The sequence below is a fragment of the Chelonoidis abingdonii genome, chromosome 13 (genome assembly GCF_003597395.2).
Source record: "Chelonoidis abingdonii isolate Lonesome George chromosome 13, CheloAbing_2.0, whole genome shotgun sequence".
In the NCBI taxonomy this organism is placed as follows: Eukaryota; Metazoa; Chordata; order Testudines; family Testudinidae; genus Chelonoidis; species Chelonoidis abingdonii.
Window position 1 is genome coordinate 6699393 of NC_133781.1, and position 14569 is coordinate 6713961.

At 41.4% G+C, this 14569-nt stretch overlaps 1 protein-coding gene across 2 annotated transcripts in view; it reads right to left on the reverse strand.

The window, feature by feature from the left end:
• Positions 1 to 11441, reverse strand: part of LOC116827483 (myosin heavy chain, skeletal muscle, adult) — a 34186-nt gene extending 22745 nt beyond the window's left edge. The window contains exons 1-15 of one of the 2 annotated variants that reach the window (XM_032785049.2): positions 11389 to 11441; positions 11115 to 11162; positions 9661 to 9900; positions 9432 to 9575; positions 9183 to 9339; positions 7767 to 7794; positions 7558 to 7666; positions 7362 to 7454; positions 4710 to 4773; positions 4517 to 4615; positions 3825 to 3928; positions 3607 to 3745; positions 3121 to 3239; positions 2873 to 3022; positions 1786 to 1956 (exon numbers count right to left, since the gene is read on the reverse strand). In XM_032785049.2, coding sequence (XP_032640940.1) covers positions 1786 to 1956; positions 2873 to 3022; positions 3121 to 3239; positions 3607 to 3745; positions 3825 to 3928; positions 4517 to 4615; positions 4710 to 4773; positions 7362 to 7454; positions 7558 to 7666; positions 7767 to 7794; positions 9183 to 9339; positions 9432 to 9575; positions 9661 to 9864 — 1581 coding nt within the window. In that variant the 5' untranslated portion in view covers positions 9865 to 9900; positions 11115 to 11162; positions 11389 to 11441. Of the gene's footprint in view, positions 1 to 1785; positions 1957 to 2872; positions 3023 to 3120; positions 3240 to 3606; positions 3746 to 3824; positions 3929 to 4516; positions 4616 to 4709; positions 4774 to 7361; positions 7455 to 7557; positions 7667 to 7766; positions 7795 to 9182; positions 9340 to 9431; positions 9576 to 9660; positions 9901 to 11114; positions 11163 to 11244; positions 11346 to 11388 lie in introns of those variants that run through there. The other variant, XM_075071953.1, reaches the window with a different exon arrangement.
• Positions 11442 to 14569: the final 3128 nt, after the last annotated feature.

The window sequence follows — 14569 nt, forward strand, 5'->3', positions numbered from 1 at the left end:
CTTACCAATCTATCCAGGAAATGATTAACTGGCTATGACATTGAGGGCCTGTAGAGCACAAATGTAGAACATTCTTTTAAAGAAGTTCTCATACTGATATAATCTTCATATTACTTGGCCAATAATATCAAGAAGCCAAAATATACTTCTTTTTCATTTTTCTCCATGGTTTGCTTTGAAAAATGATTTCTTTCAGAGCTAAGGAGTATAGAAGCATGCTTTAAATTGGAAACTGTGTCCAGATTTCTGAAAAGCGTCCTATTATAAGGTAATTTGGATCATCTTTCTGTTCTGGAGAAGAACAAACATATTACCTATCTTAAAAAGGGGACCAAAGAGGGCCTGGGGAATTGCTGAACTGTCCACCTAACTTCGATACCTGGAAAGATACTAGAACAAATTATTAAACAATCAATTTGTAAGCATCTAGAAGATAGAAGAGTAATAAATAATAGCCAATATGGATTTGTCAAAAAACATCATGCCAGATCAACCTCATTTCCCTCTTTGACAGGGTTACTGGCCTAGTGGATAGGAAGGAAGCTGTAGACATGATATATCTTGATTTTAGTAAGGTTTTGACATTATCCCACATGACATTCTGATAACCAAACTAAGGAACTATGGTCTAGATGAAATGCAAAACTGGTTGAACAGCCATTCTCAAAGAATAATTATCAATTGTTCCTTGTCAGACTGGGAGGATGTATCTAGTGGGCTCCCACAGGTGTCAGTTCTGGGTCTGGTACTACTCAATATTTGCATTAATAACTTGGATAATGGAGTGTATAGCATGCTTATAAAAATTGTGGATGACACTAAGCTGGGAGAGGTTGCTAGCACTTTGGAGGACAGGATTAGAACAAAAAATGACCTTGACAAATTGGAGAACTGCTCTGGAATCAACAAAATGAAATTCAATAAAGACAGGTGCAAAATACTATATTTATGAATTAAAAATCAAATGCACAATTAAAAAGTGTGGAATAACTGGTTAGGCAGCAGTACTGATGAAAAGAATCTGGAGGTTATAGTGGAACACAAATTGAATATAAGTCAACACTATAATGCAGTTGCAAAAAAGGCTAATATTCTGCAATGTCGTATGTAAGACACAGGAATATGGTAGGTAAAACACGGGAAGTAATTGTCTATTGTCTTTGCCAGTCTATTCAGCATAGTGAGGCGTTAGCTGGAAGCCCACTTCTGAGCACCACACTTTAAGAAAGATGTGGACAAATTGGAGAGAGTCCAGAGGAAAGCAACAATAATGACAAAAGGTTTAGAAAATCTCACAAGTTTAGCCTTGAGAAAAGAAGTTGAAGAGGAAACCTGAAAACAATCTTCAAATATGTTAAAGGCTGTTACAAGGAGGATGCTGATCAATACTTCTCCATGTCCACTGATGGTAGGACAAGAAGTAATGGGCTTAGTTTGCAGCAAGGGAGATTTAGGTTAGATATTAGGAAAAGCTTTCTAACTATAAAGGTAGTTAAGCTCTGGAATAGGGTTCCAGGGGAAGCTATGTAACTCCCATCATTGGTCCTGGCTTAGTGCAGGAAGCTGGACTAGATGACATCTCGAGGTCCCTTCTAGCCCTACATTTTTTTTTATTCTATGACTAATGTTTTTATCCCAAAATATATTCAATTGTGGGTCAAAGTATTTTTAATAACTAAGGCTGAATGTATGGACCTGAGCAGGGAAGAGTCCCTCTAAAATTAATACTACACCCAGCAAATAAAGAATTCTCAGATGAATCAGGCACTTGAATTGAAAAGATACCTTCTCAATGAGCTCAATGCAAGCAGCCAAGTCCATCCCAAAGTCAATGAATGTCCATTCAATTCCTTCCTTCTTGTACTCCTCCTGCTCCAGCACAAACATGTGGTGGTTGAAAAACTGTTGCAGTTTCTCATTGGTGAAGTTGATGCACAGCTGCTCCAGGCTGTTGAACTACACAAAGGGAAAGACAAATGTATGTGTATTAAAGATTTTAAAGATGTAACAGCAACTGTGAAGCTGTGGTGGCCCTTCTAATCCTAAAGTGGGCTTCCTAGTGTAAATGTAAAGGGTTGTATTGGCAGGGTGCCACCAGCTCAGGCTCTGTGTGCAATTCCCTCAATGGGATTTGTGCATGAATATGGGAGAGCAAAAATACCTTGAATTCATTGTTCCCAGGAGAGCTCTTATTATCCTTTGAAGTCAATAGTAAGGTAAATCTATTATTTATTATACTATCATATCTCCTGGGACATTTCAACATTTTCAGTGCCTGCCCGCACCAGGATTTCTTTGCTTTTAGATCAAGGCCATGCTTCTTTCCAGGCTCTGGCCCAGATAAGCTCCCTGCTGTGCCAGAATTTCCTCACTCTCGCTGCAGGCTTTTTATGGGTCAAGCCCCCAGTACTCACCCATCTGACCCGTCTGACCAGGCATTTATGGACTATTGACTTGGCCCACTCAGGAATTCCCATATCCTGGCTCAGGCCTGTATGTGCCTCAACCCTTGGGCTTGCCTTTGTGTTTGTTGCCCCATGCTTGCTCAGGCACTTCTGAGTATTCACCTCATTACACAATAGTTTTTTGATAATAAGCTCAACCTGTTGAAAAGTTGAAAGCACATAATGCTGCAGTTGCTATTTATTTCTACATACAAAACCTAATTCCGTCTTTTTAGAACTGAAGCCCTTCAAGTGTCATGCTCTTCAGAAGCTGAGACAGGGCACTTCTCCAGAAAAGGCAGGCTTTTCCAGAAAATTTTAAATGATCTTAAAAGTTCTAAGATCTTCAGGAAAAACATATTTCTCTGAATTTTCACAACCCTTCAGTGTCCCTTCCAGGAACCTGCTGTCAAATCCCTGCTCCTTACATCAAAGATCTCAAAGCCAGCAATGTCCAGGACACCAATGAAGTACTGTCTGGGCTGCTTGGTATCCAGTTGCTGGTTGATACGAACAACCATCCACAGGAACATCTTCTCATAGACCGCCTTTGCCAGAGCACCCACCGCATTGTGCACCTACACAGTGGGAGAAAGACTGGTGTTACCATACAAAGCAGAGGAAGAAACCCGGGTGTGTTAATTCAAACCAGGAATTCTAGATCAACAATTGTTACCTGTTGCACGGTTTGACCTTTGGTCACATATTCATTCCCAACCTTGACTCGGGGGCAACACATGGCTTTGAGCAGGTCAGCTGAGTTCAGATTCATCAGGTAGGCTGCTTTGTCAGCCACTAAAAGGACACAGTCGGAGGAATCAATTATTGGACAACATATAGAGTGTGGTGTATGTGAGAATCTCTCAAAAGCACATGTAATGTTAAATGTTCTATTCATGCAATTCTATTAATGTATTCTTACAGTAGAGATTTTGCAGGCATAAAAGACATGAAATTCAAAATTAGGGTATTTTGAAAGTCAGTGAGAGTTAAGCACCCAGTGCCTTTGAAAATGTATTCCTAAGCACCTAAAAATAAAGGATAGTTTTAAAAGAGACTCCTCAAACAGAACTGAAAGCTAAAGCTTGACATTTTGACATAATTCACCTTCTATGGATTGATTTATTGCTTGTATTGTTGAGAGTGTAATTTCTGCTAATACCTTCTGTGCCATCTGGCTCTGCCTGTTCCTCACGCTGCTTCTGCTTGAATTTCAGGTTCCCATAGTGCAGTACTGCCCCTGTCAGCTTGTAAATGGCTGTTTTTTCCTCAGAACTGAAGCCCAATATGTCAATGGCGCTCTGTCGACAGAATCAGTAAAGTAAAGATCTTATCTAGTAAAGTTAACACTTCACATAATAATTCTCATGTGTTACTCACATCTGTGGCCATGAGTTCTTCCTGGTCATCGATGCTGGCTACACTGATCTCACCTTGACTCACAAAGGGGTAGTCATATGGGTTGGTGGTAATCAGAAGCATCTCTGAAAACAAGAATAGATCCCAATTTTTACCTGCTGCAGTGTGGTCTTTGGTCACGTATTTATTTCAGACCTTGCCTCAGGGTAACACAGGGCTTTAACGGTATGTCTACACTTCATTGTAAACCCAGGTCTGTGGGCCCCACGCCTACAGACTCATTGTTTCCAAGCTTACACATGTGCATCATGCTACATTGTAAACCCAGATTTACATTTGATGGACCCAGTTCTCAGAACCATGCTGATGTGTCCATACGGCTCACAGACCCAAGTCAGACCTTCTGCTTCTGGGGACCCAGGATTGTGCTATGTTCACACTGTGAAATGACAGAGTTTGAACCCGTATCACAATAGGATTTGGGGTTGGACCTACCACCCCATGTGGGTCCCAGGACCGTGGCCTGAGGACTTACTGACCTGAGTCATATAGATTTTAGTGTGAACTGTAGAGGAGGGGTTGGTCTCAAATCTGAGTCTGAGCCTGGGTTTACAATGCAGTGCAGACATGCCCATAATTGCCCATGTAACAAAGCTCATCAGTTGGCGTTACTCAGTGACCAGTTCCACCAAAAGAGTTAAAATGTTTCTTACCAATTAGTTCTGGCTTCTTGTTGGACATGATCTGATAAAATATGTGGTAGCTTCTTTCCGCCTTGAGCTGGAAAGTGACTCTAGATTTCTCCAACAGATCTGGCAAGGCAGGTAAAGTACAATTAGCCACAAGAAAACACAACAGGAAAGAAAGAGAGACAGGAATTGTGATCCATAAAAGGAGGTTCCTTACATGTTTCAATGTCAGCAGAAGCCAGTTTCCCTGTGGTACCAAAGTGGATTCTGATGAATTTACCCTTTAAAGGAAAAAAAAAAGTCATTTCATTTAAAACCTTCAGAGGCAGACTAGAGATGAAATCCTGGCCCCATTGAAATCAATGGGAGTTTTGCTTTTTACTTCAGAGAGGCCAAGGCTTCCCCCTAGATGTATTTTATTAATATGTAGTGAAATTTTTACCCTATGTCACTACTAAATATTTAGGTAAAGACCTACGCTAAATTATTAACATCCATAGTGACCAATATAGCCACAAATGTACAGTTCATATAAGTTGAATGCATGAGAGGAAGGACGGCCTGAATGCACAAAAGTATCCAGGTGCCTACATCCTTGTTTTTAGGCATTTAAGTCTTGGTTTCATCAGTACTGTGACGCACAAAACTCCTGCTGAACCCTGTCAGTGCCTAAACTCTCTTGACACCTATGTTTTTGCAGTAAAAGTTCCCTACATCTGTGTTCTTGCCTCTGGGTGTGTGCACTTCTGCCTCCCTCTAGCCATAGGTGCCAATCTCCTGGCTAAGCCCCAGAACGATTGATGTACCAGCGAAAGACAGGCATTCAGCTGCCTAAATCGCATGCGGGGCCTGATCTGGCAGACATGCTCAGAGGATTCTTCCTGGATCAGGCCCCTCAGATGAGTTAATACAGAATAGCCAGGGATGAAGGACTTGCCTTCTAATCTTTAGTCCAATGGTTAGGGTGCTCACCTGGGATGTAGGAGACCCCCCTCTGCCTGAGGGGAGAAGAGTTTTGAACAAGTACCTCCATTCAGGTTAGTATATTAACCACTGGGCTGTGGACTCCTCTGATGTGGGACTCCATCAGTCTCTCCTGTTGTTGCTGTTGCACTCAGGATAAAATTAAAGCATCATTAGAAAAAGGGGATTAGATCTTGGGTCTCTCATGTAAGTGCATGAACCACCAGACTATAGAGTCATTCTCACTTATCCTTCTCACCCACACATAAAGCAGAAGCATGAGAATAACTTCATAGCTGGGTGATTACTGCACTCATGGGAAAGGAGGGGAGATCCAGGATCCCACTCCAATGACTCTTTAATTATTGATCCAGAATGAGACAGTTTCATCCACAGAGACTGAAGGAGCCCCACATCAGAATAGCCCCGAGCTAAATGGTTAGGACTCTCCCCTGAGAGGCGGTAGGTCCTGTTCAAATTCCTTCTCCTCATCCAATGATGGTGGAACTTGAACTGGGGGTTGTAGTAGAAAAAAAGCATGAGACATAAGCCCTTGTATCAGAGGCCTGGTATGAGACCTGAGGCCTGGGCTAAAGTAGCAGTCAAAGTTTTGCTGATATCAAGCAAAGTCAGGCTGTGAGCTAGAGGCAGGCCGTGCCCATAGAATCTGGCAAGAACAGAGCTGACATTTCAGAAACACACATTCCTAAGAAGTGCTGCACACAGGCCACTCACACAAATACATTCCATAAGGTGGTACCAAAACACCTCGATACCAGACACATTCACCAAGATAACAGGAACTTGCTGAGCCATCCTAAAGATAATGTCAGGATGACAGCATGATGGATAGAGATGTTTATATCAAACTAACAGGTACAAGGCAGTAGTTAGCTATGTCAGAGGGCAGTATCTAACCACATCAGAGGGGCAATATGTAACTTGTTTGTATTGGTATGTAAAGTGGAGTCTCAGACGGAATGTCTTTGGCCAGCATTGGGGGGAGTGGAAAGTCCTACCATTCACTGAGCTGCATCCATTGTCATGGGCATACATGCATTGAGTGTACTTGTAGCAAGTATAGGACACCAGTACTGTACTTTGTCAACAATAAATCTGGCTGGGTGCCTTCAGACCTTAACAGATCTTGTGGTCATTGGGCAGTTCGCTCAAGGTCTACTGCCCCAGCTCTGTGCACTTACTGCCCTAATAACAACTATGCGGATGAAACCAGGTAATCACTACCTCTCAAATGAACACTCACAGGAAAATGATAAAAGACAAAAACACTCTATCACCTGTGAGTGAACACTTTCCACAGAGTGATCACTCTATGTCTGACCTCAATGCTCATCTTCAAAGGAAACCTGCACAACACTTTCAAAAGATGAGCCTAGGAGCTTAAATTCATCATTCTGCTAGATACTAAAAACCATGGACTGAATAGATACTCTGGATTTATGGATTATTACAACAATCCTTAACCCACTAATCCCTATTTTTGTCCTATGACTGCAGAGGCGTTAATGGGCCACTCTACCTTGAATGGGCTTTACAATATGTGTTAACTACTTATACTAAACAATCTGTTCCACCTTACATTTAGCTGTGATGCTCAGAGTACCTTTCCCAGACCTGAAGAAGAGCTCTGTGTGGCTGGAAAGTTCCTCTCTCTCATCAACAGAAGTTGGTCCAATAAAAGATTTTACCTTATCCACCTTGTTTCTCTACTATAATTTCTGGTATTTATATGTATATCTGATCTGTTGTCATTTGAAGACCAGTAAGACATGATAAAAAATTCTAATTATATGAACATAAATTGTCCCATGCAGTTGAGTGAGTGGCAGACACCGTGCCCTCATGTTTGCCTAGAACTAAGAGCCTTTCTGACAAAAAGACTTACAAAACGAGAGGAGTTGTCATTCCTCACAGTCTTGGCATTACCAAAGGCCTCCAGCAGGGGGTTGGCGCTGATGATTTGATCTTCAAGGGTCCCCTAGAAAGTAATAATTATTGTCAAATTAAGGGTGTTTTAAATCAGTACATACATGGCAGTTTCATAAAAGAGCATTTAATCCCATCCCTAGTGACCAACTCACATGCATTTTGCCTGACTCTTCCTTCTTCTTCTCCCCACTAGCTGCAATTGTTGCAAAGTATTGGATGACACGCTTGGTGTTCACAGTCTTTCCAGCACCGGATTCTCCGCTGAAAATCAAACAGAGAAGCAGAGAACACATAACCAAAGAGTTTCTTCCTGCAGCGCACAGCAAAGCCAACAAAAACCGGAGCAGGGAAATATACATACGTGATGAGGATGGACTGATTCTCCCGATCTGTGAAAGAAACAGAACGAAAGAGACTTTTAAAAGAGTTACTGAGTAACATTGAACTGATTGAAATGTGTTTGTAGTAAATATGAGATTGTCAAAATTTTTATATGAAACTTTTTTCAACAAAATCTAGCTTTTTTTCAAAACTAGAAACTTTCTCCAGTAGTTTCCGATTTCTTGAGATTTTTTTTTTTAATCAGCATTGGAAATTTTTGAGTTTTTAGGAAATGTTTTTTTTCCCCTTTTGTTTTCTCTTTTTGGTCACTGAATGCCAATAGAATGAATTATGTCCAGAATAGGTTCAGGGGGTTTCTGGTCACTTTTTCTGTTTTCTTTTTCTCTTTTTTTTTATTTTAGCACTAATCTTACCCTTCCCTTCATTTTACCTGTTCTGGAAGTTTCTAAAAGTTACAAAGTGAGAAAAGGAAAAAACAAAATGAAAATGTGAACATAAAATAAAGCTTTGGGCATCATCCACTCTACTGCATTCCAATGGTGGGGGGGGGGAGAAAGGAAGAAAACAAAACCAATATTTTAAAAATCATTTCATTTTGTAATGAAATTACTTCAATTTTTTTATTTTTTCATGAACTATTTTATCTCTCTCTCTCTCTCTCCCCCTTGCTCTTAAACAATCAATGTCTCAATTCCATGATATTTAGGTTTTGAGTTAAATTCACATGGATTGACAGACTCATAGGATACAGGGGCTTCAGACCAACTTAAACACATTTTCCTTTCATCAAATTGTATTATTCAGGAATCTGAACAAGTGACAAATCTCTGTAGGGCAAATGATTATATAAACAATATTCTTAACTAAAAGACAACTAAAATTTTGCAAGTTCATCCAAAGCTCTTGGAGCTGAAAGTTCATGAGATCATAGTAGTTTCTTAACCCAGCTGTACTGGCAATACCATGAGATCAGCATTTTATCAAAGCATTTTGCACTTTTGTTCTAGGCCTGGTTGAAACCTGGGAACAAAGAACAGTTATTTTTTTTTAGAAAAATTAACCAAACTTTTCCAGAATACCAAAAAGGATTTGTGTGAAATTTTGGGTCAGGTTTAGATTCAAGTGCTGGACAAGGTTTTGGGTCAGTTTCAATGTACGTTTGGATGAATTCTTGTTTCGTCTGAACCACTTTACCTGTCACTATTCTTAGCATGTTCAGTGTCTTTGGCTATATGTTATGGGTTTGATTTTTAGAAAAACAAAGTGAAAAAATATGTGTAATTTGCACTGGTACTGATGATGGCTGTGAAGGAAATAAGGGTCACAGATATTTGCTCACTAGTGCATGCCCCTAATACTGCTAAAACTCAGCCACTGTGATTTCTCAGATGAAATTTTCACTCTATAATCACTTCTCAGGAGTTGAGCAACTCACCAGTTAACATGAACTGATAGGCGCTGTCAGAGATGGAGAAGATGTGGGGAGGGGCCTCTTGACGCTTTTTGCCCCTGTAGGCAGCCACAACTTCTGGGTTGTACACAGGAAGCCACTTGTAGGGGTTGACAGTGACACAGAAGAGACCCGAGTAGGTCTGAAAGAAAGGAAGATAATGTGATTGGCTTCCACATGATTTAGTGTAGCTGTTGGTTTGGAAGTCCAGGAAACACTTCAGCCTGTACTTACATAGATCATCCAGGCTGCATAACGCTCTTTGAGGTTATACAGGACACCAGGTTCATGGAGATGGGTCATCATCGCCATGTCCTCGATTTTATCATATTTGGGAGGGTTCATGGAGAAGATTTGATCTTCCTTAACAGTCAAAGTCTGGAAGGAAAGAAGAGACCTGTTTCTATCAGCTAAGAGCAGAGAAGGAACAAAATGTTGTTCCTTACTCCTTGTTTTTACTCACTTCTCCTTTTTCAGTCTTGACTGTGACCTTCCCTCCTTCTCTGCTCTGGATCGTGCTTTTCACAAAGGATTCCTTGGGATGTACCACAAAGACCGATGTCTTAGCATCAAAAGGCTTATTCTGGTCCTCAATTCTTTCCTTCTCTGACCTTCGGAGGAAAGGAGCTGCCACCCCAAAGACGGCCATGTCAGCATCCGACGACATGGCTGCAGTTTATTTAGGGCAACTCAGCAGTGAGCTCTGATGGGGAGAAAATGTTACACTGATGAATCAGTAATATTCTGCATCCATTGGGACACCTCTGACATTTTCTACCTTTGGGATGGTTTAGTGGGGGTAAATTGTAAGGCATCTGTTGAAAATCAGTGAGAATATGGCTCCTCATGGATATGAGGAATGTGAGGGTAAGGTTCTGAACTACAGACCTGAAGGTTTGAATCTTGCCTGCCTCACACTAAAAGGCAACCTTGAGTTCATTTAGCTGCAGACTGGTTCCCCATTCCATTGGGTTGGTGTACCCCAAGGTAATCAGACCTGATGTTGCCACGTTGCTCCCTTGTGTACTGTTAGCTGTGATGCTAACATGTCTTAACTACATCAGCCTGATGAGCCATTGACTTGCAGGAGTTTGGCTCCTAATTCAGTTAGGCATTGCAGAGCAGAACAATAGTTTAATGATCTGGGCCTAAATCTATGGAGAAGACCCTTGCTATTCTGTACTCAGTGATTTAAACAATAAAACAAAGTGAACAAACAATAAAAACCATGGATAACACAACTTTTTTAATGAATTGCCACTGTTCAATTTCAATTATTTATTATAACACTTAGTACAGTTGTAAATGTGCTGGAATATAATTTATAAACATAACTAAGGCCAAGATTTTCAAAAATAGGAGTTGGAATTCTAAACCCATTATTAGGCTCTTAAATAAACTATGGGTTTATAACAACAGGGAACTGCTGAGTTCTCAGCAGTATTGAAAAATGAGGCCTTTGTATTACATGTTACAAAATGACTTGTATGTTCTGATGACAAACTTCTTCAATAAAATTTGGTACAGAAAATTCCTGACAAAATGATCATTACAATAATACATATGTCTGAGGAAAAAGAGTAAGATTTTGCAATATTCCTTCAGCTGGTGGGCTATAGCCACCTTGGATATGATCATATCAAAACCTAACGTCTAGAACTGATCAAACTGATTGGTTAAAAGTGAGGATATAGGACAGGGCACTGGCCGGACTAGCATCAGCGGTCACTGGCTTCAAGTTCAGCCACTGTGGAGACCCTGACTGCCATAGGCAGCATAGCCCAAGCACAATATGTAATGCATTTGCACAATGGGTATAAATATTAGGGGCTACAGCAACTGTCCATTCAGGAATACAGAAATCCCACCCTAGATAGTCTCTTACTATCCCCTTGGAATCAGTAAACAGAATCTTACCTATTGTGATACCTGATGGATCGTATGCAGTCTGGAAGCTGATCGATACTGTAAAATAGAAATAGATTTTCTCTTCTTATTGCTGCACGAAATTCCAGTGATAAATTATAGACTGAAAATATATAGGCACCTTGAAAAGCAGATTTAAAATCACTGCTAACAGAGTCAATCCTTCATGGAAATTAGTGCTAGCGGCTTCAGGAATGTAGCTGGATGTGTGGAATGCAGGAGAAATGTCCCCTCTCCACAAACCCAGGTCCCTCCATATGCTTACCTTGAAGCTTTCTGTGCAAGGACAAGGCAATTTTTTTCCCAGGGGTCCTTTTATAGGGTCTGTTCTGCATTTGCAACAGATCTTCAGTCAAAGCATTTTTGGCTAACCTTTCTCTGGCAAAGTATTGTATGGCATACTTAACTAAAGGCATAATTGTCATTTGACATGACTAGATATAATTAGAAATTTTTGATGTCTTACTGGCTATATGAATTAATCTCCTATAAATAATTTGACAAGGGAATCTGGCCTAATGGGTCAGCTAGAGAACTGAATCCAAGACTCCGAAGTTCTATTGCTGGCTTCCCACTGACTCTTGGAATGCCCTAGGGCAGATTACTTAGTATTGCTTTGCCTCAATTCTTCTAGCTATAAAAGTGCCATAATAATATCTACCCACATCAAAGGCTGTTGTGAAGTTTATGAAAAAATGCTTTAAGACCATTCTGGCCTTAACCTTGAAACTCTATTAAAATTCAGGTGTTCCTCCCCCTGGCATTGTGATAGGGACCTCCTTTCTTTCCCTTGTCCTTTCCCCCAAAACATTCCCAGTGATCTCTCAAGTAAATAGAGCAAATACTTGAGCTATAGACCTCAGCCCATAGAAATGTATCACATTCTAAAAGCTTATGTTACTAATGGAGGATGTTACACAGGGACCACCATATCAGTCAAAATTCTTTCTGCTGCCTCTCCTCCTATCCTTGTATTGTCTCCAGAGGCAAATCGATTCAAGCCTAAACATGACTCATGCAATGGTACAGACGGTCCCCAAACACATGCTCAATCCACAAACACATAATAACATAATCTCCTTCTAACACATTCAAACACACCCACTCCCTAAGCCTCCGTCTCACATATCTACACTCCCACTGTTAACCCGCACAAACAACTCCCTCAGGCAAATCACCAAACACCAAAACCACATATACCCAGTCCTCATGCCCAACACTCATATACACCTCTTCTATCCCAACATGCACACACACAAACGTCACATGAGCATACAACTCCTAGTATTAATGCACCCTCAAGCCAACAATTCTGCCCCCCCACCACATATACCTTGCAGACTACTCACAACTTCACACAATCCCATACACACATAAGAAAGCTTGCCATATTGCAGGAGTATATTACCTAGAGAGCAGGATTAGCAAGTAGCCCTGGTCCTTCAGTATACTAATACTATAAGCAAGGGGAAATTTGAAGACAGAACATGAGAATACTGCTGTAGTTTTAAGAAAATGGCAGACTTACTCGAGCAGTTTTAATTCCTGTCAAGCTATAAACAAGTTGTTCTCCTGCTAATTAATTGTTAGGTTATTAAAATAGTTTCAAAACCAAAACACATACAAGATCAGAAAAATTATCTATCAAATCTAGTATCGTACTACAGTGCTTTGGCCCTACATTTCAGAAAAACCTCCCACGTTATTCACTTGGCCAATTGTAAAATGCTGCACATAGGAATGGGCTTGCGAGCTCATAAGACCATGCGCTGCTAGGTTTAAAACAAAATTGAATTAGCTATAACTACAAGCAGCGCAAAATTCAATTAATGTCAAGAGGCACACTTGAAGCTGAATGTGGCTTATATCTGTGTACCGTTAGTTATGTGTTTTGGGAAATGCCTATAAACTGAGCTCAGCTAAAACTATGAAGGCGTCTTGTAAAAGAACTTGCCCTGCTGCTTCCTCCAAAAGCCTCATAGCGTGTACAGGACTGCCCCACCACTGGAGTGTGACCTTGAAGTGAGTCACTTGCTGGGTTAGGCCATGGGGGGCTGAGTGAAATAAGCAGCAGGATCCACTGTTGCCAGGACCTAACAGAGGCCAGGCAGGGAAAGGAAAGAGCTACTCACTCTCTCTCCACTCCTCTCCCTGCTATTGCTGGATCTCTGTTCTATCCCCACGCGGTGTCATAGCAACTCTTCTCTGACCCTTCTCCCCATCCACACAGCACACAATAGGGGAAGCAACACTTCTGGGGAGATACGTGTGACTGCATAATCACAGCAAGTCTGTACAAAATTATTAGTGACTAGCTGAGGGTAAAATAAAATAGAAATGAAGCTTCTTCCATACAGCAGGCACAGAATGAGCCCATGTTGCAAAGCTACTGTGCGCTGGTGTCTTTCTTGAAGGACAGGTCCCACTTAATAAAATGTGGAAGAGTGGAACTGGGAGTTGCTTAGTTTGAAGAGCAGTCTGAAAATGGATGTAGAACTTGTCTACAGCACCGGACACAAAAGACGAGACTATGATGAGGTGTTTAATTGATGGGGTTGCACTAAGGATATGACACCTCATCTTGAGGCAATCCCCAAATATACATGTCACTTTAGTCAGGTTAGCACTGAAAGGGAAAATAAAAACTGAACCTGACCAGGTAAAATTAGATATTAGCGAATTAATTCAAACACTAGCTGAGTGGGGCTAACATTATTGTCATTGTAATAAAATCAGAAAAGTTAAATATTAGTATAGATCTAAAAATTGTGAATAAGGCTATTAAAGTGATTGCCTGTCCATGGGAATAGTTGAGGAGGTCATACCAAGGCTACAAAATGCAACAGTATTTTCAGTTTTAGATGTAAGGGTTTAGACATGTTTGACTTGACGAAGAAAGTCTAAACCTGTGAGCCTGGACTCCCCTTTGGATCTATGTTTGTGTAAGAAGCCCTTTGCTCCACATGTCAGCAGCAGTGCTGTGAAGACCTGAAACCCTGATTGGTCAGAGGATGGGCCTCTTCCCCCAATCCATCCCCTAAGCCCCCGGGTCGGGCATGGAGCTAGAAGGAAATTGCATTCCTAGCTCCTGCTGCCAGCTTTCCTCTCCCATCCCCTGCAGAATAGGAAAGCCAACTAGAAGAGAGGGCAGCCATGAAGGTCATCACCGCCAAGGCACAGAACAGATGGGCGCTGGCTGTACCTCACACATGTCCAGCCTGACCCTCCTCTCCCCACTCAGGTGTTCCCACCACCAGCCTGACCTTCCCCGCCCAGGAGCCCAACATCCACTCCTTCCCAGGAGCCCCAGCTCTTGAGGGAGCCCCCTACTGCTGGGAGGGCATGGAGGGGGGCTCCCTCGAAGGTTGCAGGAAGTGGGTTGACCTCAGGCATGCCAGCAAGGAGCAGTAAGGAGCTGGATGGGTGAGACTGGACTTCTGGAGGCT